The sequence below is a fragment of the Camarhynchus parvulus genome, chromosome 10 (genome assembly GCF_901933205.1).
Source record: "Camarhynchus parvulus chromosome 10, STF_HiC, whole genome shotgun sequence".
Lineage (NCBI taxonomy): Eukaryota > Metazoa > Chordata > Aves > Passeriformes > Thraupidae > Camarhynchus > Camarhynchus parvulus.
The window spans coordinates 5337074-5358745 of record NC_044580.1 but is presented as its reverse complement, the minus strand read 5'-3'; the positions used below and the strand labels follow the sequence as shown (position 1 = coordinate 5358745).

At 39.5% G+C, this 21672-nt stretch overlaps 1 protein-coding gene across 1 annotated transcript in view; it reads right to left on the bottom strand.

The window, feature by feature from the left end:
* Positions 1 to 720: 720 nt before the first annotated feature.
* The window catches only part of TRPM1 (transient receptor potential cation channel subfamily M member 1), a gene marked incomplete at its 5' end in the record, with an annotated part of 43721 nt that continues 22769 nt past the window's right edge, over positions 721 to 21672 (bottom strand). Inside the window, 13 exons of the mRNA XM_030955463.1 lie at positions 721 to 2017; positions 3865 to 3997; positions 5142 to 5341; positions 7413 to 7557; positions 12294 to 12468; positions 13022 to 13273; positions 13612 to 13740; positions 15723 to 15854; positions 16193 to 16315; positions 17759 to 17987; positions 18506 to 18795; positions 20024 to 20053; positions 20667 to 20807. Of these exons, the coding sequence (XP_030811323.1) occupies positions 757 to 2017; positions 3865 to 3997; positions 5142 to 5341; positions 7413 to 7557; positions 12294 to 12468; positions 13022 to 13273; positions 13612 to 13740; positions 15723 to 15854; positions 16193 to 16315; positions 17759 to 17987; positions 18506 to 18795; positions 20024 to 20053; positions 20667 to 20807 (3240 nt within the window). The remainder of the gene's footprint in view (positions 2018 to 3864; positions 3998 to 5141; positions 5342 to 7412; positions 7558 to 12293; positions 12469 to 13021; positions 13274 to 13611; positions 13741 to 15722; positions 15855 to 16192; positions 16316 to 17758; positions 17988 to 18505; positions 18796 to 20023; positions 20054 to 20666; positions 20808 to 21672) is intronic.

Below are 21672 nucleotides of genomic sequence, written 5' to 3'. Positions count from 1 at the left end.
CCTAAACATTTTGAAACAATGATCACTGTTTTTCAACAGTTTAAGGCTGTCACGGCATGCTTTGGGTTGGGGACAGATGTGATCCTGAAAGCAAGATTATGCCACTGAAGTTCAAGGACAGATTAAGAATATGTCTACATGTGGCTTTCCAGGTCAGATTTCTCCAAACACAACTGCATTTTGCCACTCTGGCCTATTTTAGTAGATGAGAACTGCCATGTCATGCCATTCTGAAAGAGAAGCTAAGCAGCATGCATGAAATCAGAAGTGAAAGAAGGGACTGCATAATTTTTCCTTGCCTCCAACAATTTTGTTTTGATCTGAAAAAACACCATGGCTACAAAGAAACCAGCTGCATAAGTAAGGATAAAACTAAGGCTGGTTAAAAATGTGTTCAGTTTGAGAAATCTTCTGATAAAATTATTACATTACAATATTGCTCTTTCTCTAAGAGCTTTATAATGAGCTTGTCAGTAAATGAGCTTATGAGGGAGGCTGAACTGGAACAAAGGAAGATCTATATATTCAGCATCAGTGGACTGTACCTATCTTTTATCTGCCCTTGAGAGAACATCTCCCTTTCACCCAACCCAGCAAGCATTTATTTAAGAACAGAACATGTATCTATTAAGTTTAAAAGAAGAGAAATACATATATTCACAATTTTTCTTTAGAAATTAATTTGAAAATCCCTAATTTGTTCAATTAGTCATTCTGCTTTCTCAACTGTTGGTAAAACAGGGGCCATAAGCCACTTTAACATTCAGTTTCTGTGGATGCATTTTCTTGCCTGGTTTTCTGTTCTTCTGTTGCACTGCCAAATGCTACCACCAAATTAGTTACACTGCTAGCATGTCCTGGTCTATTTAATTTGTCCTTCACGGACTTGGCTTTCCGGGAATGGCTGTGCAAACTCTTGGAGCGTACTGATGGGAACCCAGGAGTCCTTTCTGGCTTTGCTGACAGGAAATTCTCCTCAGCCTTGACAGGGGCAGGCATAGAGGTGTAAGAGGCACTCATACCTGCTTCACCAACATTACTATCATCATCTGTGTCCATCTGCTTCTCCTCTGCTTGCCTTTCTGCTTCAGAGATCAACCCTGGGTATTCTGGAGGACGCTCTTGAGAAAGCTGCTGCTCAACTTCGTATTTCCACTCCGTGGCCCACTGCTCAATTGTAGAAGGGCACACCTGATCCATAATGGTACTGTACTCTGAGGTCCAGTTGTTAACTCCTCCAACCAGCTTTCCACCTTGTGCAAAAATAAAGCTCCTTGACTTCATCATAGTGGTTTGACAAGCACTGAAAGTTTCAGGAGGAAAATAGCGCATCGCTTTGGATTTGTCCAAGGGATAAGAGATGGTTGCTTCTAACTTGGTACGTTCTACTTTTAACTGAGTGTTCTGAAAATCTGGTCCTGCTGCTGACTGACTGTTCGTAACAGCATTCATCTGGTTCACACTTTGAGGAATCATTCCATCGCTACTGAAAATCCCCTGCTTTTCACTCCCCAAACCACCTGAGCCAGAATGGGCTCTGGAAACATTCTGTGCAATTTCTAAGGTAGATTTACTGTGATCTGCTGTAGCAACTGCATTAGGACTCGAGGTATGGAGTCCAGTTTGGTGTTCTGGAGCCAGCATCCTTGGGTCGGCTCCATCTTCTTTGGTACCAATAGAGTGGGCTTTTTTACGCATGGCTGGTGACATAGGCGTGGCGCTGTCATCAAAGGTCAGCTCATCCCCAGAGATGTGGTATTTGTACATGCTGTAGCCATCAGAGCTGTTGACACTGCTCTGCCTCAGGAGGTAGGCAGCGTCACACTCGGAGGAGGCCCGCGAGCGCGTGTACGTCAGCTCGGATTTGTCGATGCCCGCCAGCTTCTCCAGAGCATTCACCATCCGGCCCGAGAGCTCCTCCAGCTGAGACAGCCGCAGGTCCACTGTCTGCAGAGAAGCTTTCATAAAATGCTCTCTTTCATTCACCTCTTCTAGCCTCATTGACATATTTTCAACTCTGTGGGGTATAAGAAAGGAAGCAGAGAACAGAACCTGTAGAATGGTGCAGTAACTCATTACAGGCACACAGCTCCTGATTTCTCCCTAAGGCAGCATTTTGTGGTGTATATCATGCCTTGTTCTTTTTTCCTATGGGTAGCAAGAAAAGCAGGAGCATTTTCTTGTTATCTATGCTTTCTGTACACCATATTAGAGGGGTATTTGAACTTTGCCCTTATATTCATGGCAGGAGAGCCCTTAGGGACAGACTTCTATTAACATTTCTGCGTGTGCCACCCACTGTGTGCTCAGTTGTTCTCTTTCACTGTGAAGCATCAAATTAATTACATGAAAAGTACTTTCTAATGGCATGCTCATAGGGTGACTTAAAATAGCATCAAAGCATGTTGTAAAACAGGTTCTGCAGCTGCATGAGAGAGAAACATATACTGATGTTGATGGGATTGCTTTTGCTCTTGAAATACCTTTCTATTTTGTATCAGCTGAAGGGAGTGGAACTATTATCTAGTTCAATTAAAATAATACTTTTTCCCATTTTCTTCTTATCATTTACATCATAATGGATGTGATGGTACTAGAAAAACGCATATAGAGATAATTAACTGGAATGTGGCTTAGAAATCATATACGAATAAATCTACTGTGGAAATTAAATGAACGTTTTCTTGCTCCCATACACAAAAGATGATGAAGCATCTGGAGCAAGGAGCCATGAGAAATAAGCAAATCTGCTTTGTGGCCATAGACCATAGTGAATCAGTGAGGCTTATCAGCCCTGCTTTATTCTCTGCCACAATACCTAGGAATTTGACAAATTGCCACGGATAACCAGTGTGATAGAAACTACTCAAATATATGTAGCAGGTTTAATTTACTTTTCTATTCTCAAATTTCAAATATAATAAAGGGCCTCTCTCAAGAGAAGGAATTTTATCTATTAAAGAATTATATGGCTCACAGAGCTAATTCATAACAAATGCTAAAATGAAGATACAAATAGATATCTAGATAAATATGTATGTGGAGTACTTAATCAACAGAATACTGTGAGACAGATTAAGGTAAAAGAGTGTTCCGAATGTGTATGATTTTCATTGCAGGGAGAATTTTTCTTCATTTCAAGGAAGCAACAAAAGACCCCATCTCTTGACTTAGATCTACTGACAGAATAGGCAGAGCCTTTGGGAACAGTCCTGCCAAGTGACCTGGTAAAAAAGGCTGCTACCATTAGCACAGTGTGCTTACACAGCAAAGTGCAAACACTACCCAGTCCTCAGAGCAAGCATAATGATTAACATGAGAATATTCCCCATCTTTTAAATGGGGACGTTCATACTGAAAATCCAAATGCCTTGTTCAAAGCCTGCAAGAGAATCTGTGGCAGAGATTAAAATTCAGCAGTTGTGAGTGCCAGACTCTAATGTAAACCACAGGTCTAAGGGAAGAACCCTCAGTGCTTTTGTCATTAAACTCCAACATGTTTCTCATGGTTGTATGAACTGTTGGAAGCTCAACAAGCAGCAATTTTCTCAAATGGATAAAAAGCATTACTGTGATCCTCAGATGGATAAGAGGTATAAAATTCATCATAAGCAAGGATGTTCTTATAACAAAGTTACCCAAACCAGCAGATTTTGTGACAAAACAGAAGGAATAACAAAAAGCTTGCTCTTTTGAGAGATGCACCTGCTCAGATAGTTATTTGGGATTCAGATCAGCTTCTGAGTTGGTGGTGGCTTTCTTCAAGATCAAAATTTTTTGTATTTTCCCTCAACCATGGGCATAAAGAAGATATTAAAAAGACTGTTCCCAACAGATAGAGTGGATTTTTGTTACAACAGGTACCTTTCAGAGGTTACTCTGATGCGTTCATCATTAGATGACTGCTGCTCATCCTCTTTCTCCTGGAAGTATTCTTCTACACACTGCTCTTCAAACTCATAGAGTTTTTTTAGCTCTTCATCATTCAGAAATAACTCTGCGCAAAAGAGAAGAACAAAAGAGGAGTTTCCTTTTTCTGAACTTCTGGCAGACAGTTTAAATCCAAATTAGCAGTTTATTTTAGACATGGCCATACTGCAGATTCTACTCCTGCACTAAATGAACAGATGATTTTTTAAAATAAGCAATGAGCACTTAGCTAAAATGGGCAGAGCTGTGAAGGCAATGGAATGCATGATGAGCATCATCTGCTTCCATGGCCATCCACAGGGGGCTCTACATTCTGAATGACTTTGGCACTTTTTAACAGTTTGTGCATTGAACAAACTGACCAGATTTTACAAGATAAAGACCTGGGCAATCTCTGCCAGTTTGGCTGTTCCTTCATTCAAGTGTTATTCTTAAAAGGATGCAAGTTATAGGCAACAGATAAACTTAACAGATTGTTCAGAGATATTATTTGGAGAAGATGTTAAGAAATTTCTATTCACATAAGAAAAATCCAAGGGGAATATAAGCTTTTGGAACAATTCATCCTTTATCTGGATTTGTCCCTTTGCATTTGGAAGGAGCATTACATTTCCTTTCTTCCTTTTGTGCAAGGAAAGGAACATTGTGCAAAAATGTTTCCTGTGAAATTCAGAAGTAGAGGGATGTTGTGAGCATCCCTCACATTATTTCTATGAGGCATATAATGAAAATATTAATTAACAGTTACAGAGTATGTTAGGAGAAGAATCCTCAGTTTCCCTGTGAAATGACAGATAAATCTCCAAATGATAGTGGGAATACTCACAGTCACAGATTGCTCACAATCACAGAGCTGACACTATAGCTGACATTTGAAACTCTATCCCTTCTGTAATTCCTATTTGCCCCTCCCAACATATGAGCTTCACCAGAAATTGGTAAACCCCTGGAATGAGTAGGTACCATCTTGTTTTAAGAAAGCATGTTAAAGGACGTCTTTTTTAGCATCTGTGAGTTGCAAATTCTCAGGCGGCACCCACAGAGCCCAAGAGCTGTTAAAATACAAATACTTGATACAAATATTGGCCCATACTCTCTTCTGCAAATACACTTGATGGGCAAGGTGAACAAAACACTTCAGTGTCCTAGAAGCTGCTGCTTTCTGCTAATATGGTGCAAAGAGCTCAATTTAGAGAAGATTTCTTGCATACTCAGTCCCCTGTCACGCTCGTCCTGGTCTCCATCACCCTTCCTGCAGCGGCAGCAGATCCGCTTGATGATGATGTAGATGTGGCTGAAGATAATCATTGGTGGTGGCAGGACAGGTCTGTCATGGAATGTCATGATCAGTTGGTACCTCTGGAACTTCCAGACTTGGTTGGATATTGATTTTACCTCAAAGAAGGTATTGCTGAAAGGAAACATAGGTACGGTTTCTACGAGGTCCCTAATCTCACTTCTCACTGAGCAAGTACTGTGTTGGAAAAAGCAGCAGCTAAATAACCTCATGGAGCCACAGGATTTGCTGGGTTCAGCACTTTGTGGGTGCTACTGAACTAAGGATTAAATTGAACTCATGATTTCACTACTCCTTTTGAAGGTAGCAAACAGCAGGTGCCCTGCATCCCTCAGGCACCACTCAGAACAGTCCTCTCAGACCATTTGCTCCTACTGTACAAATCCCTTAGGTGCCAGTGAAAACAAACTCACACAATTTATGCATCACATAATTGGTATTTTGGAGCTTGGTTATAAAATATTTCTTTTAACACACGCCAGTATTTGATGCTACACAAAGTATTAAATCCAGGAAAAGTATTTTGTATGCTAAACTCAGAAGCTTCACATAGTTTGCCTTTAATATGCTAATCAGCTTGACCTACATAGAAGACTTTTCAAGTTTTCACAGAATGTCCTAAATTCAAAGTTTACTCCCTCAAACTTCTGATTCGAAAACATGCTGCATATTCTTGTAAAGGAATTTATTCTTGGAAGCTTCATCATTTTTACAGCAAAGGTGTGTTTTAAAGATGTTTAATTTTGAAATTCAGTTGATATGAAGTGATAGTAGTCAATCCAGAGATAACAATAGTCACAGTTATGAAATACCAACTAAGAGAAAGCAGACTTGATATTCTGTCTTAGAAAAGGCTTTTCAAGCTATTTTAAAGTATCTTCAGGCAGCTCACTCCACTTCTATGATGGTGATGATACTGGAACTTCCTTTTTATATTTTCTGTCCACTTATTTCCTAACTCTATGTGCTTTAGAATATCTACATTTGTAAAACCAGTTAAAACATCTCTTCGAAACCAAAGAATTCCTGTGTACACATAGATTTTACTTTCTTTAAGTTAAGTCTACATGAGGCTATGATCAATGATAAATAACGATGTCTTCGTTCTGTGTCTCCTTTAGAGCAGGAATTCCCCAGCCAGATCTCAACCCTGTGCAAGCAGTCTGGGATGGCAGGAGTTAACAGCATGACCTACTTCCCAAACTGCTGATTCCTTGGTCCTTCGGCCAATAATAGCTACCATTGTAAGATTCTTCCCCTTCTCCCCAGCTATGTGACTGGCATTTGAGTACTTTAAATTCATGACCTTTTAAGCTACATACATCAAATGAAAGACAGGCTTTGTGAGCTGCAGATTTCTGGGCACACGAAGGACTGTTTTTTGCATTTGTGACACAAGTTTACACCGACAAGCCCTCCAACACTACATATTTGAAGGCAACAAAAATGGATCACCTGCTTTTCTCAGGTGCTCTGTTCAGAAAGTATTGCCAGCAAGTCATTATTTTTTTCATCCCTACATCATGAGAGGAAAAGCATGCAATCTAGGTGCAGGTAGGAAGAACAAGCAGCAGAAATTTATTTAGTTTTACTCCAGATAAGTCTAAATATAGATATGTGCATACTGCACACTGCTTGGATTGGCCACAGACCTTGGCCACACATACCCATCCTCCCTGATGATTTAAGGCAATATAGACTATTTTTTAGGTCATGAAAGGACTCTGCAAGGCCTTCATTTCTTTTTCTAAATGGAAAACAAAACAAGACAAAAGCGAGATGATGCAGTGGAAATGCCTCAGGCTTTTGACGTTCAGAGTTTTGTTCTGCTGTTCTCCTGTAGAGCTGTGACTGCCAGTGGCTATGTGGGTTTCTGTCAGGTGTGTGCCAGGCTCCATGGATCCTATTTCTCATCTTTCCACAGCAACCTTGAGGCCTGTCACTGTCCATTACAAGGTAATTGGACGTAGCCAGGTTCTCTCACATCCATTGCTGCAATCGCTGGCAAATTCAAAGCCACCTTTTCCTCACTTCTCCAGGGCACACCCTGCTGCCAGAATTTGTCAGTGACATCCATGGAATAATGAGATCCTGAGTGAATGCAAACCCTTGCAGAATTAGTTGTTTGGCTCAAACAGAAACTTTATCTTGACAATAAGGCAAAGATGCAAGATTGTTTACGTACTTGAAGACAGCAATCAGCAGGTTTACCAACAGGATATTTGCTACCAAGAGGTAACAGGCCATGATAGCAGGAGTGAGCCAGGCCCCTGGGATGCACGGAGGAAGGCGTTTACCATCATCATCATAAAGATTGTCCCCACAAGGAGCTGAAGGAAAAACAGGAAATGTATTTTTCACAAATTGTCTGATACTTAAAAATATTATTCTCATTTATTTAATGATGACACATGCATAAACGTTGCCAAATTTTGTCAGAGTATTTCCAGGAGTAAGTATGTACAATTTCTACTTCAAATTCTGTTTCCATATTAGTGAACAGAGAGGAAACTCCTTACTGTACAGTGTGTCTTTCTATTCACATTGCCATGGATTTTCTTTTTCTCACAGTAATAGTCAAAGACCAGATCTTAATGCCCACACATACATACTAATAGTGGAATTACAAATTATTAAACCTAGCTTGTAAGCATGCCTTGCCAAAGAGATAAAAAAAAGCATTGCTTCAGTGGTAACAGATTGATGAGCATAAATTCAAAATCTACAGATGCTCAGAGTATTGAAGAGGCCTTTAATGTCCCTGACCAGCTTCACTGGGGGTTTACACCTGTGCCCCCTCTGCACACCTGTCCCTGCCTGAGCTGTGTCTCACCCCTGCCTCCAGGATGGACCTTGGACCAGTGTTAGTCCCCTGGACGGACCCTTCTGTCTCTGGCCCTGTCTCCTTTTGCTCCTTACTGGATTCCCTAGACTATTACTATGGATCCCAGACTATTACTTGACCTGCCTGGGGCTGTTAATGCTACCAAAAAGATCCAATTCTAAAATAAAAATTATATAGTAACAACAAAATAAGACTACTGAGAATGGGACAAAAATTGAGAATATCGATCAAACCAATATAAAATAATTGCCTGAAGTAATTCTAAGTTTACATAGGTTGTCTTGGGTAAGACCTGTCTTGGAGTTGAGTAAACACAGCAATTTTGTTCTGTCTGTAAGTGCAGTGCCAATATATCTGATTTCAAATACAAGGCTAACTTTTGGAACTATTTAGTAGCAGGTAAAATTTTTGTCAGCCACAGGTTCCTTAGCTGTAATCTAAGCAAATGCAAAGTCTGACAGAGTTCATAACAGATTTAGTTTATGTGAATAGAAAACCCAGTATTTTAAAAATTTTTGCAAAAAACCACAATGCTTCAGCCTTACTTGAAAAATACTTCAAAATATTTGAACACAAACTAAGCTTATTTTCTGAGGTCTCAAAGAGCTGTTTGGACTGTAATTAACAACATTTATTTTACTTCCTTTTCAAACATAGACCTAAATTTTTTCCTGGTTTTTCTAAGATAAGTATAGCGGGAAAGTTAAGTGAATCCTTATTTCATTCAAATGGACCAATGAAAATACTGCCAAAACCACAGTAATATTGTATCTAGGTAATCAAAGGGAATTAGTTGTACAATGCCACTTACACATCATAATTAAAAAACCCAATTATTTTACTGTTGGTGTACTAGAAACAACTTCAACTCAGTTAAAACTTCTGATCTGCATTTTGTATTAAAATATTTTTCCTTTGCTTATTTTCTAACAAAACTATTACAGTAGAAAAACAACATTCACACCTGAATATTGCATGAGTGTTGCAATTAAAATACGAGTAACTAGTCAAGAAAAACATTAATGAACATATTCAGCTAAATGAGATAATCAGCTCTCCCCAGAGACTTACGATTGATTTCCATGGCATAGACTGAACACAAGTCCAAAGGAACGGAATGGAAAAGGAGGCAGGGAGAGAAAAAAGAAAACAATACAATAATAAACAGAGCCCCAAAAAAGATGATTTGAAATACAATTCTGCTGCCAAGAAAGGATAAGCAACTCAAATGTCAGAACAGTAGAGACATATGCTGAGAGAAAACGTCTTTGTTAAAAATGCATTGCATTCTGCAATTTCCTTTTCATGCTGTTTTCCCCAAATGTTACATATGGCAGCAAACTAATGATAATAATATATCACAAAATGCTTCTGGCAGATGATCATTTAAATATACATGATATTTCTGGCAAGTAAACAAAACTGGCCGTCAACACTAAGCAACTCAAAATTATCACACAAAATCATTCTTTCAGCTATTATGGAAACATTTTCTCTTATTTTTTTTTTAAACTACCCTGGCTTTGAATCTGTCAGCTGTTTCTTTTGAATGGCTACATTTCCAATAATAGGCATGCTATTTTACACTGTAAAAACATCAGTATCATTAATGCCCATTTTGACTACCAGTCTGGATACTTGCCTGCCAATTCCTAAATGCTGGTAAGAAAAGTCACGCTATTGAAAGAAATTCAACCAGGCTTCTTTTTTGTTTAAGAATATGATCCTGTTGAGTACAAGATGCTGTTAACTTTTTGCTTGTGCTCATCTTCTAAAGAGAGTGAGCCACACAAGAGCTTCCTGGGGTGCATTAGGGAAATGTTACCAGCAAATTAAGGGAGATAATTATTTGCCTCACTCACCTCTGCTGAAACCATGTCTGGACTTGTGTGTCTGGTTCTCAGCTCCCTCATGGAAATCAGGCATGGATATATCAAAATAGTCCAGTCATGGCCACAGAGGAGGAGATCCAATCTCCATTACTAAGGAGATTGGACTACCTGACAAATGAGGCAAGACTGAGAAAGCTGGGATAATTTAGTCTAGAGAAGGTCAAGGAGATCTTACCAATGTTATAAATACCTGATGCTGAGTGGGAGAAAAGAACACAGGGCCAGACTCTTCTCAGTGAAAGGAGAAGCAGCAGTGGGCAAAGGTGGAAAGATGGACAATTCCATTTAAACCAGGTTGTCCAGAGAGGCTGCACACTCTTCATCCTTCGAGATACTGTAAACATCACTGGACAGTCCCTAAGCAATCTGGGATAAATCTAATTTACCCTGTTTTGAGCAGGAAAGTTCAACTGGACGATCTCCAAAGGTACCTTCAAGCCCAGCAAATTCTGTGACTTGTGATCTCCAGATGAATCTATAGGATTCTTCCTATCCTCAGAGAAGCTACTGACAAAGTCCAACTACCTTCTTTCAGAGGGAAAAATCTGATAAAATAATTCTTCCATATATTGGACCTTGCCAAAACCAGCCATTAGCTCTTGAGTCAGAGTCATATTGGACTGCCCATAGCCATTACTCCCCAATGGCTTCTGAGGTTGCTTTTGTGGTGTCTTTACAGAGAGCCACAGACAGCTTAGTGTGGAAATTTCTTATTGAAAGCAAAAAGATCTTCAGGAGTCAGTCCGTAGACTTCTACACAGGAGAAATTTACAGAACAATTGTAAGGCAGCGTAGAAGAATGCCTTGCATAGCCAGAATTACTTTAATATTAAAACAACATAAAGCCACACATTTCCAAGCTAGTTTATGCACAGCAAAGCTTCTGACCGCTTCTGACCTGGGAAGGACCAAGGAGCTGAACTTGTACAACCAGAAAGTCCAAACCTTTCGACCCCCAAATCTTTTGCACTGCTGAAGAAAGATTTCCAATCCAAAGCATGCTGAGTATATGACTGAGAAATGACTGGAAGCATGAGAGAAGCCTGGGACACCTCTTACACTAAAGAGATGGCTGGTAAGGTGTGAGTTTTGATTTATAAGGAAATCAAACTGTCTACACTGGCAAGCATTCTTTATTCAAACTGAACGTGAGATAAGGGATAGCTCATTACAGTCACTTCCTCTCCATGGGGGCATTGTCCCACTTGTGAACCAGGATAAGCTCAGGATCTCTCACGTGTACCAAAACTGCACTATCAGACAGCAGATGACTGGCTTGGCCTTTCACTTGGCAAGTGTAACTTATTGTACCCTAAGTTACATTATTGAAACAAACATTCATTAAGAAAACAAAGTTGATCTGATTGTGCACTGTTCAATAACAGACTAATGATGCTTTACTCCTTTCTAAACAGTTAAAGTACACTTTAATGACATTTAGAATAAAAGCTTCTCATGATGATGAACCTTAATGGTTTTCAAACTCAGACCTTCAGGTTCTTCAGCCTTCCACTTCCTTACCTGTCAGTATGTGCAGGTGACTGAAGTAACACATAAAGCTGAAACAGCAGCTTGTATTATTTCAGATAAAGTGCAAACTACATGATACACACCAGAGGAGGCCAGCTGCACATTGGACTGTCATACAAATTTCAAATATTAACACAAAATTAGCAGTAACAGGACAGCTTATATCTCCTTTAAAATGCTGATAGGTATTTTTTTAAGGTGTGCAGGATTCCTGTAAGAAAGACTATTTCCACATCCAAAGCTAATCAAGTGGAGATTGCTTTCTTTGCTTTGTTTTCCCACAGGTGTAGAAAAGAACAACATGAGTGATTAATGACATGGAAACGTTTCTGAAAGCAGACAGATGTATGACTGGGAGCAAAAATGTATGAGCTCATTGCTTGTGAGTTGGAGATGAAAGAATATGTGTATTTTAACCTCTCTGCACAAGGGATTTATTTCTTTTTTTCTTCTCTTGGAACTGACTCTTAGTAAACCTCTGAATGAAAAGAACAGTTCAGAATGATCTCTGTTGATCCCTGCAAGTAAACAGAACACTTCACACTGGCACACTCTTGGACAGGAGAATATTCCAGACTACATCACTTCCTGTGTTAACTGAATTTGAATATAAACCAAGAGAGCAGGCACGCGGGTGGGGAAAAGAAAATTGCTCAGCCTCGGGTCTGCCACAAGAAAACAACAACAATATCATAAAGCAAAAAAACACTATTTCCAAATTAAAAGCAGTCTTTAATTTGGATCTGATCATCTGCCTGAGAAACAGGAAACAGACTCTTACTATGAATTCTACTCTTACGGTCTATCTGGTCAGCGAACACCTCTCCGTAGATCATCCAGTAGGGCATGTAGAAGATGTTGCGCGCCAGCCTCCAGGAGGGCTCCTCGTCCGGGTGCAGGATGGCCTGCCTGGCCACTCCAAAGCTCATCAGAACCACCAGCATGATGACCACAAAGTACAGCATGTCAATCATCTGCATGAGAGAGAGGAGGGACCACAGAGAGGCTCTCAGCATCACCAGGGAGCACAGTGGCAGCAGCAGGTCTGTCTGCCAGCACACATTGCAGCAAACAAGCAAATGGCAAGAGAATCTGCTTGACATCGTGCTTTAAGTACTACTCATTAGTACTTTTAGTACTACTCTACTCAGGTATTAAGCATACATGCAAATGCAGAGAAAGCAGTTACTTAAAGGAATATCAGATTATACTTCAAAATACTTAAAATGCTAAAACCTTTGCTATCCCCATTCCTTTGCATCAAATGTAATATGCTGTTCTTTCAGCACAGACCTCCTCTGCTGTACCATCTCCTGTGCACTGCTGATGGTTTCTAGATGATCCTGGTGTACCTGCAATCTGCTATTGCATGAGTAACATCTTGCGTGTGTGCATGAAATTCACATGGCAACTTTTCACAGGCTGCATTCAGTCCTACTCAATAGAAACGCTCTTTTTAAAGCAGAATGGAATTTAGTTTCACATGGAGCTCTTAAATACATAATTTATAGCAATTTAGGCACTAACCATCTTTCCAATCATCATGACGTAAGGTCCCAGATATTTGTTCACACCGAAGATATCCAGTACTCTAATGTACCAGAAAATGATATCTACACAGTAAATCACTCTTCCATAACCCATGTAAGGCTGGTTCTGCAGGCGAAGTATTGCTCCTATGATAAATACTGAAATAGCCACCAGGTCAGTAATATTCCAGTATTCCTGGAGCCAAACTTTGATTTTTTGGCTCAGCTTGCCAGGCTCTGACATTAAAATCTGAAATAAACAAACAAACAAACAAACAAACAAATGAACTTACAACAACAACAACAAAAAACAATTAGAAAAAACTCCAAGTAACATTTTTGAAGTAATGGTCATGAAAAAAGACCAATCTTGTCATACTCAACAGGTGTCTGAATATCAGACACCCTCCACTGTCAGCAAAATTTGTTTCAAGCAAGAATAAGAATATTTTTATTTATTAGTATATTTAGAATATGACACTCTTCTCTCTCCTGTGTGACCTCTCAACCCTGTGCACAAGTCCAAGCCATTATAAAGTGCAAGCTTTGTTCTAAGGATTAGGAGCTGATGGTATGGGCAGGCTTTACCTCTCTGACTTTCTCCAAAGCCAGTGTCACAATGTAGGAGATGACAATCCATTCCTGGACTGATGGCCACCGTTCCATCCGCACCAAGATGATGTAATTAAATAACATCAAGTAACCAAGATATGATATCTGCCAAAAAAGAGGAAAATCCTTCATGGACTTTGGATGATGCATTCTAGGATCCTTCCAAACTGGGCAGTATTCAATTACTTGAGGTAACTTATACACACAAAAAAACCCCAGTCTCCGCTAATTTCCATTACAAAATCCTGGATTATTAGTGTAAGCCAAAAGAGCCAACACTCATTTTTCTATAACCACTCGTGCAAATGTCAAACTGGTGGTGCTGGTGTCTCCAAGCTGCACAGCAGCTGTTGGTGACCAGCCAAACTAAAAAATTCGGAGACCTTAGAAATCTAGAGTTGAGAAATCAAAAAGGATTCAATGACTTAAAAGGGAAAAAACAAACCTGGAAGCAAAAGAGTAACAAACCAAAGGATTTTTCAGGGAGAAAATGGAGTTTTCTACAGAATGGAATTTTCAGTGTGAAATGTTTACCCACCATCTCAAGGCAGAACAGGGAGTAAAGCTGTGAGCAGCACCTGCCTGGAGGGGGAGGGAAAATAAAGAGCCATACAGCCCACTTGCTTTCTCCACTCTGTAATGATGTGGTTGAGCCCATCTGGGAAGAATACACTCTTCAGCTGAAGCCAGAGGCATACAAACTTCATTTCTCAGTCCCTCTTCCTACACTTGTCACTTAAATCCATCTACATGGACAGTAGGTTTGCAGGTGTTTTGGTTACTTTAAGCAGCTCCCAGTCTCAGGAGCAAGTTTCTTGCTGAAGCCTAATTCAGTAAGAGCAGAGAAGGCTACATCACCAGAGAAGAAATACCAGACAGAAGGCAGGCAAATCCTCTTAGCTGAGAGGCCTGATAATGCAGGAAAGCAAAGCCCCCTTTACTCAGTTCCCTAATAACTGTGCTAATTAGGACATTCATATGAACCTGTGTGCTGAGGCTAAGTGTGAAATATTCAGCTGCTGAAGATCCTTACTTGCACAAGAAAAAATACTTCCTTCTCTGCAGGAAGCAGGCCTGCTGCAAAGCCCTCCACACTGGCACAGCCAGGGGCCTCAGCACCTAAAGGAATCCCAGAGGCTGGGGAGCATATGATCCAGACAGCTGAATTATCTCATTTGCTGAAAGAAGAAAAACAGCAATTCTGAAGCACTCTAAACCAGGCCCTTTATGCCTGGGTCTTTTTTAGCCCACTAAAATATAATTTCTTTGCACTGTAAAACAATGTTGAACACTTTTCTTTGAAATTAAATAGAAATTTTGCTTTTAAATTATTAACTCAGGCAGCAGAAAGGGATCAATGTAGTATTTTCTGATTAAAATGTGCTAAAACGAAAAACCTGCATATTACTATGACCTATCAGGTATCAGGCATCCTAATCTTGAACACACAGGAAACCAGTATCCCTTTTACAGGGCACACACAAAATCTATGAGCAGTAGCACGAATAGATGTTCTATTATAACAGTTTAACACCAGATAATTCTTGATGCAATAAATAGAAAATTAGATGCTTGTCAAAAATAAGTATTTTAGTTTAGTTTGGTTTTAATTGTTTTAATAAAAGTACCTATGAAGTCTTAGCAGTCTGGGATCTGTGCTCCCATCTAGGCTGCACCCATCTGAGCAACAGGGCAAATGGCAATGATACCACGGCGTTACTTCTTGGGGCCTAAAGGACATTTCAATGCAGAACAGGAGCCAGATCCTTTAGAAAGCAAGAGAATCCAGCCTAGTTTGGATTGAGTGGCTGGATTATAGAGCTTGCACTTAGTTTGGTGTATTCCCCACAGAGCCTCCTTCACAGCACATAGGAGCTTTAGAGGCTGACAATGTAAGCTTCAGTTATTATCCATTCTGTTTCACTGTCTGTGCATTTTCTTCTGAATAAAGGGCGTGCTTTACTCATCAGATTCCACAAAAGTCAGTAAAACAATCTATTATATGTTTATTACTTTTACATTGGAATCCTTTGAGTTTCACAGGTGTGAGAAAAACGATCACTGCCAGTTTAATCATCATGACTTACTGTGTAGAACCAAAATTTGACAATAGGTGCATTATAGAATTCATAGATCTTTGTTCCAATTGGAAGGCTCGGTTGTTTTTTCTTTCCATTCTCTTCATCCCCTTTTCGGGAGCCCGTATCTGCATTTGCATCCTGGAAGACCAAAGTTGTCAGATTCTATCAATACACAGCAGCAAAAATAGTAGTTTTCCTAAACCACAGCCCCAGCCAACTGTTAACTATGCAGGGATTCCCCTGAGCAACAGACCTCTTTTTAAAAATATATAAATAGAGTTCTGCAAATCTGGGACTACACAAACACTTCCCATGCCCTGAGAATCCAGTCTATACTCTCCCATAATCGGGAGACTGATTTTATCCCCCAGAGGCAGTAGAGATTTTAACCTGAGTGAGCTACAGCATAGTCAGAAAAGTCAGAAAAATGAGCAGTTCTGAGATATTAGAACTCTCTAATAATCTCAATTACTGACCGCATTTTCCTCCTCTTTTTCTTTGCCTTCCTCATTTTCTTTTGACGTCTGGTAGGAGTAGTCATCATAACTGCGATACTCCAGGAAAAGGATGGTGGGAGGGAAGAGAATTCCCATTATTACCTGTGAAACAAGAAACAATTCAACTCAATATTTGTTTATATTATGGATTTCATAACAAGATAGGTCCCAACCCAATATTTTCCTTTGTATAGTATTCAAGATATTCTGCCATCCTCAAGCCTATAGAAATGAGTAAGTATGTAAAAACATTGGCATTAAGGTATTTCATGAAATATGGCATCCTGGAAAGCCTCCAATCTCCACAAATACTCTGCAATTAAGAAATTCTGCTCCAAAATTCGTGTGCAGAGAAATGCCATGGAATGGCACAGTGGTTAAAAGAGGCCTTCAGGTTTGTTACTGGAGTTTGTAGTTACTTCAGCCACCTACTATCATTAGTTTTAATAGCTAAAAAAGTATGAAAGGTAAAAGAATCTTCGAAGATAGCCCTGGGAAAATTCTCTTACTATATGAGATTTTTTAGATATAGAAACACAACCCAAAGTATAGAAAAGGAGCAGAGAAAAGAAGGCAGGTAATGAAACTAGAACAAACATCAGGAGGTTGATTAATTCTTTGGAGAAAAGAAAGGAAAACAATGAACAGGTTTGGGAAGTACCATGATGCAATCTGAAAGGCAGATTCAGTTCCCTGAAGATTTTAAACAGGTTTAAGAGAGAGAGATGGGAAAATGGAAATAAATTGAGAATGGCAGAGACAGTGCAACATGTATGTCAGCAAACTTGGGAATCATACCTGGGAAAACAGATACAGCACTTTGTCAGTGAGGGGGATTGAAGGAAATAAGGAGGTGAGCAGGATGGGCCTCCATATGGGTGACAACAACTGCATAACTCAATAAAGAAAGGATTCTATTCACATGAAAACACACACAAGAAAACACTGCTCTGCTTCCTTAGCATTGACTCACTCGTGTTTCTCTTCTGTGAGAGCCCTCTCACATTAATTGGTTTTTTTTGTATATCAAATAATTAGGAAATATTAAAATTAGTAAGAGAGACTGCATCATCAAGTCACAGAAGCAGGAAATAAAAATCACATGGTTGCACACAATGCAATTGCACAGATTTCACTCTTTTCAACACTGACTCTCAACTGGTATGATATTAAGCAATTTAAGAAGCATCTATCCACATATGGTTTATTTTACCTTTATTCCCATTGCATGGACCCCTAATGGAAATATTTTTGCTTGTCTACAACTGATTTTTAATAGGAGCATGTTCTCAATTAACAAATCTCATGCTCTATTGAAAGCCACAATTTGTCTCTCAGATTCCAATCACGCTAAGTAATCTATGGAGTTACATTTTCCTTTGTCATGGCGTAATATTCCTTAGATATCCTGAAATTGGAAACTAAAGAAATTAGCTTTAAAACAGATATGTTCTTAAAACATCTCTAAGTAAGTCACTTATGCTATGTGTAACAAAGTGCTGCATCCAATAAGCTCTCTTTGGAGATGATGCAGAGCAGGAATACCTTCAGGCCGGGGTTTTTCCGCATGCGCAGCCGCCCCATCCACATGTCTGTCAGGAGCATCTGGCTGCAGGTGTGAGCAATGAAGTCCCTGTGTTTAGCTGCCACAGCCAACTTCAGGCAGGTAGAATTACTCCAGTTTTTCAGTTCATATGTCAGCAGTTTCATGGCAATCTGCTCATCATGTTTATAGGACTGATCCAAGAGTTCAACAGCCAGCTGGCCAAAATCTCTGGAAGAAGATAAGATCAGTGAAGTTTGACTTAGAAATCAGTCTGCTTTGGGGTTTTAGCTCTGTTCACTGGGCATCATGCTTATCCACAGACATGTATCCACAAAACTACTAATCTCTTAATTTGGGACAGTCTACAAAAGTTCCAAACACACTGTTAATAAACAGAGGGAATTCGCTTAGACCAATAACATCTTGAAGGCAGTTTAGATATATCATCAGATACTCCTTAACTTCTGGGAGTAAATTCTAAAAATAACTTTGTGAAATAGAACTAGCTAGTTTTACAGGGAGAAGCTAAAAAAAGAATGAATTCTGTCTGAAAAAATGCAAGTCTTCTCCTTGCTAGTGTTGCCTTGAGATCCCAAGACCACATTTTTCCTTGTCTGTAGTTGAAAAATTGGCTCCAAATGGTATTCTGTGAAACTACATTTAGAAATTATTGTACTGAACTAAAAGTAAAGTTTCTCAGCAAGCTTGTACCAAGTATATATGAAATCTGCTCTGCATCTACTAACTTTGAGTTGTTGTCCAGATCCTGAGAGATGTCATCCACCAGCTCACTCTCTGAGGACTCATGGGCCATAGACTTGTAGAGTTTACAAGCCACAAGAGCCTTGGCCATGGATTCCTCCCCTCGTTGCCAAAGGAACAGGGCCATCTTCTGCCGTTTCATGAGCACAGCCCACACCATCAGCTCATGAAAGGGGTACTGAAAGCGGCTGACTTCTGGGTCATCCACATCAATATCAATCTCTTCCTCCTTTTTCTTCTTTTTCTTCTTCCCTTTAGTGGGAGGCTCATCATCCTGGGAAGAAAAATTGCTCCTATCAGCTTTTAACAGCTCACCTGACAACAGCACCATGCATGGAACAAGTACTGAGAGGACACATTAACACTCAAAGTTCTAACTTGGTTTTGCTGTTTGCTACCATGAATACAATAGGGCAGAGCATGCACTGGGCAAGCACACACAGACTCAGATCCAGGGTGTTGTTTCCTGTTCAAATAATTACAAGTCACCCATCCTGGAAAAGTGCAGTAGACCCCCCCTGATACTGAAGGCATCCCTTCACACTGCATTGTAGACAGATCCCTACTTCATGTGGAATTGCACAGGCTGGTCTGCAACAAATTAATATTTACTGAATTCCTCTGCAGTGTCAGTGGGACTCTAACAAAGCTGAATTCCCTACAGATAGGCTCCACTGTCATTTCTGATTCCACTTGTCTGTGTCTATCCCTGCACATCTTCCAGGTACCAGAGCACTTTTCTGACTGACATGCAGGCCATGGCAACATGCAAAAGGCAAAGACAGGCACACAGCACCCTGAAGAACAGCAAGATACCAAAGGGAGTCTTCACCTTGGAATAAGCAATCTCCTCTTATGTATGCAGTGCACCTGGAAGGTATTAAGTATCCCATTTCTTAAAGGGATAGGGAGGATAGGCCATTACTACAGGAACCAACATGGAAGTAACTGAAGGGAAGTAGTGACAATGAAGCAGGATCCTGAAGGGAGAAAAGCCATGATTGGGAAAATTAGGGTTTAAAAAATGTAGGAAGAACATTGCATATATAAGACAGAGCTCATCATCACTGTAGACCTTGAGTCCAATCTCAGAAGTGGTTTGCAAGTAAAAGAAATTGCTATTCTACAAAATCAATTATTGTTCAAGCAAGCTCAGCATTATGCAGTTTCTCAACAAAATGTGAATTTAAACCCAAATTCAGAATTCAACCTCCCACACCATTTCCAAAAATGACTCTTCAGCTCAGCAACTGAGCGTGTACTTCTCCTTGAGCAGTTTTAACAACTGCAAGTGGTGACCTCTGTCCTCTACAGAAAATTCAGGGGCCATCAATTACACAAAGTATTTACCACCTCTGAAGCACAGGACATAAAATCTTAAATGGAGGACAAAGGACAAAAAATTAGGTCCTCTACACCCTAGGGAAATCAAATAAAAACAAAAGGTTATTGTACCAGGAAATGTTTCGATAAAACCAGTATTTTAAATAAATCCAACTTACCTCCATTCCCAGTAGTTTAAGAGCTTTTGGCTGAATATTAAAAAATAGAAAAGAAAATCTGTTAGATGGGAGGAAAATTTGAAAGACCAAACAATACCAAGCAAACCCATTTTCATTTACAAATGTACAGCATTTATTATGAAACTTACTGCTATAAATAATTGTACCAATAGTGCTGCTGCAATTAGTTACTCTTAATTTAAATTGTATTTGCAGGAATGCAATGGGTTAGGAAATATCTATCCTCCACTCAAAGGAAAGATTTTAATTCAGACTGAAGAGTTAAATGAATAATTTGATAATAATGCTTTGAGAATTAAAATAACCACATGGTCACAAAAGCCAAAAAACCCCCCAAAAGTGCTTCTAAGCACACCACAGTTAGGAATACTTGGATTGTAAACCACTGGAATAGGAGGAAATTCACCTCCAGGTCAGTGCATTCACCACCTCTCATGTCCTCACATCCTATAGCAGAGATGCCTTACAACGTTCTTCTATAACTTCACTCTTGGAGTTTCAACTTCTACCTTGCAGCACTTTAGAATTTAATATGCAGAGTTTCACAAAAATGAAGAAACAGAGTGTTACTTATTTTTTACCACCACCACAATGGCCACGTCTAGAATTAATTAATTCTTACCCTCTTTGGTCCAAATAAATTATTATAAAGAGTCCGAAAGCTTTTCCGAGTATAGTTGCAGCGATAGGCTCCACCCATGAGATATTCCAGGACAAGACCAATATCAATTAGGCTGATATGATAATCTGGTGGAAGATTTCCCTAACAAAAAAACCCACAACTTAATAAGGATTTAGGATAAGAAAACATGACACAGATTAAATTGCCTGGCTAGACATATGTCATGATTAAATTGGAACATGGGTATTATTTACAGCCCCTGGGTTCAGTCTTTGAGCATTTGTATGAAATTAACTGATTCACATAATGAAAATTTTTTGGGTAATACTTTCTGGTTTTGTTGTTAGCAGAACTCATATTTCTAAACAAATTTTCATTTTATTTACTCACATATGAGTGTCCATACAAGTTTATGTTGTTTACAAGGGTTATATTCATGAACTTAAGAAACTCTGTACTAATTATCATTAATCCAGTATAAAAGCATGACAATTTCTTGGTGACTATCCCTGATAACCATAATTCATATATTTTTTTTATGGAAACTTATATTTCATCATATTATCTACAGTTGACTCTACAGTGCAGACCATTATTAATGTGCAGCCCAGAATCAAAGCAAAAGGCAAACTAATTTTGGCAGTTACAGCTAAAACTGGATAATTGCATTGACTCCATCAGAAAAAAATGGTGCTTCATTGTCCAAGCTACATCCTACAGCAATGACTGGTTCTACATCACCACTGAGCAGCTGCTATGATGGAACAACCACAGCCTAAGGAAGTACATCACCTCCAGGTTAACCCAACTGAATCCCCGGGACTGCCGCTGAGGGAGGGAGCATGGAAATGCAATGGAAAAGAGGAGAGACAGACAGACAGACAGCAGAATGCAGAGGAGCATTAGTGACACTCAGTGACAACACTGAACGAGAAAAGTGTTAAGCTATGAAGCAGATGAATATGAATTATACATTAACACAGTACTGCATAATCCCCACATCTGA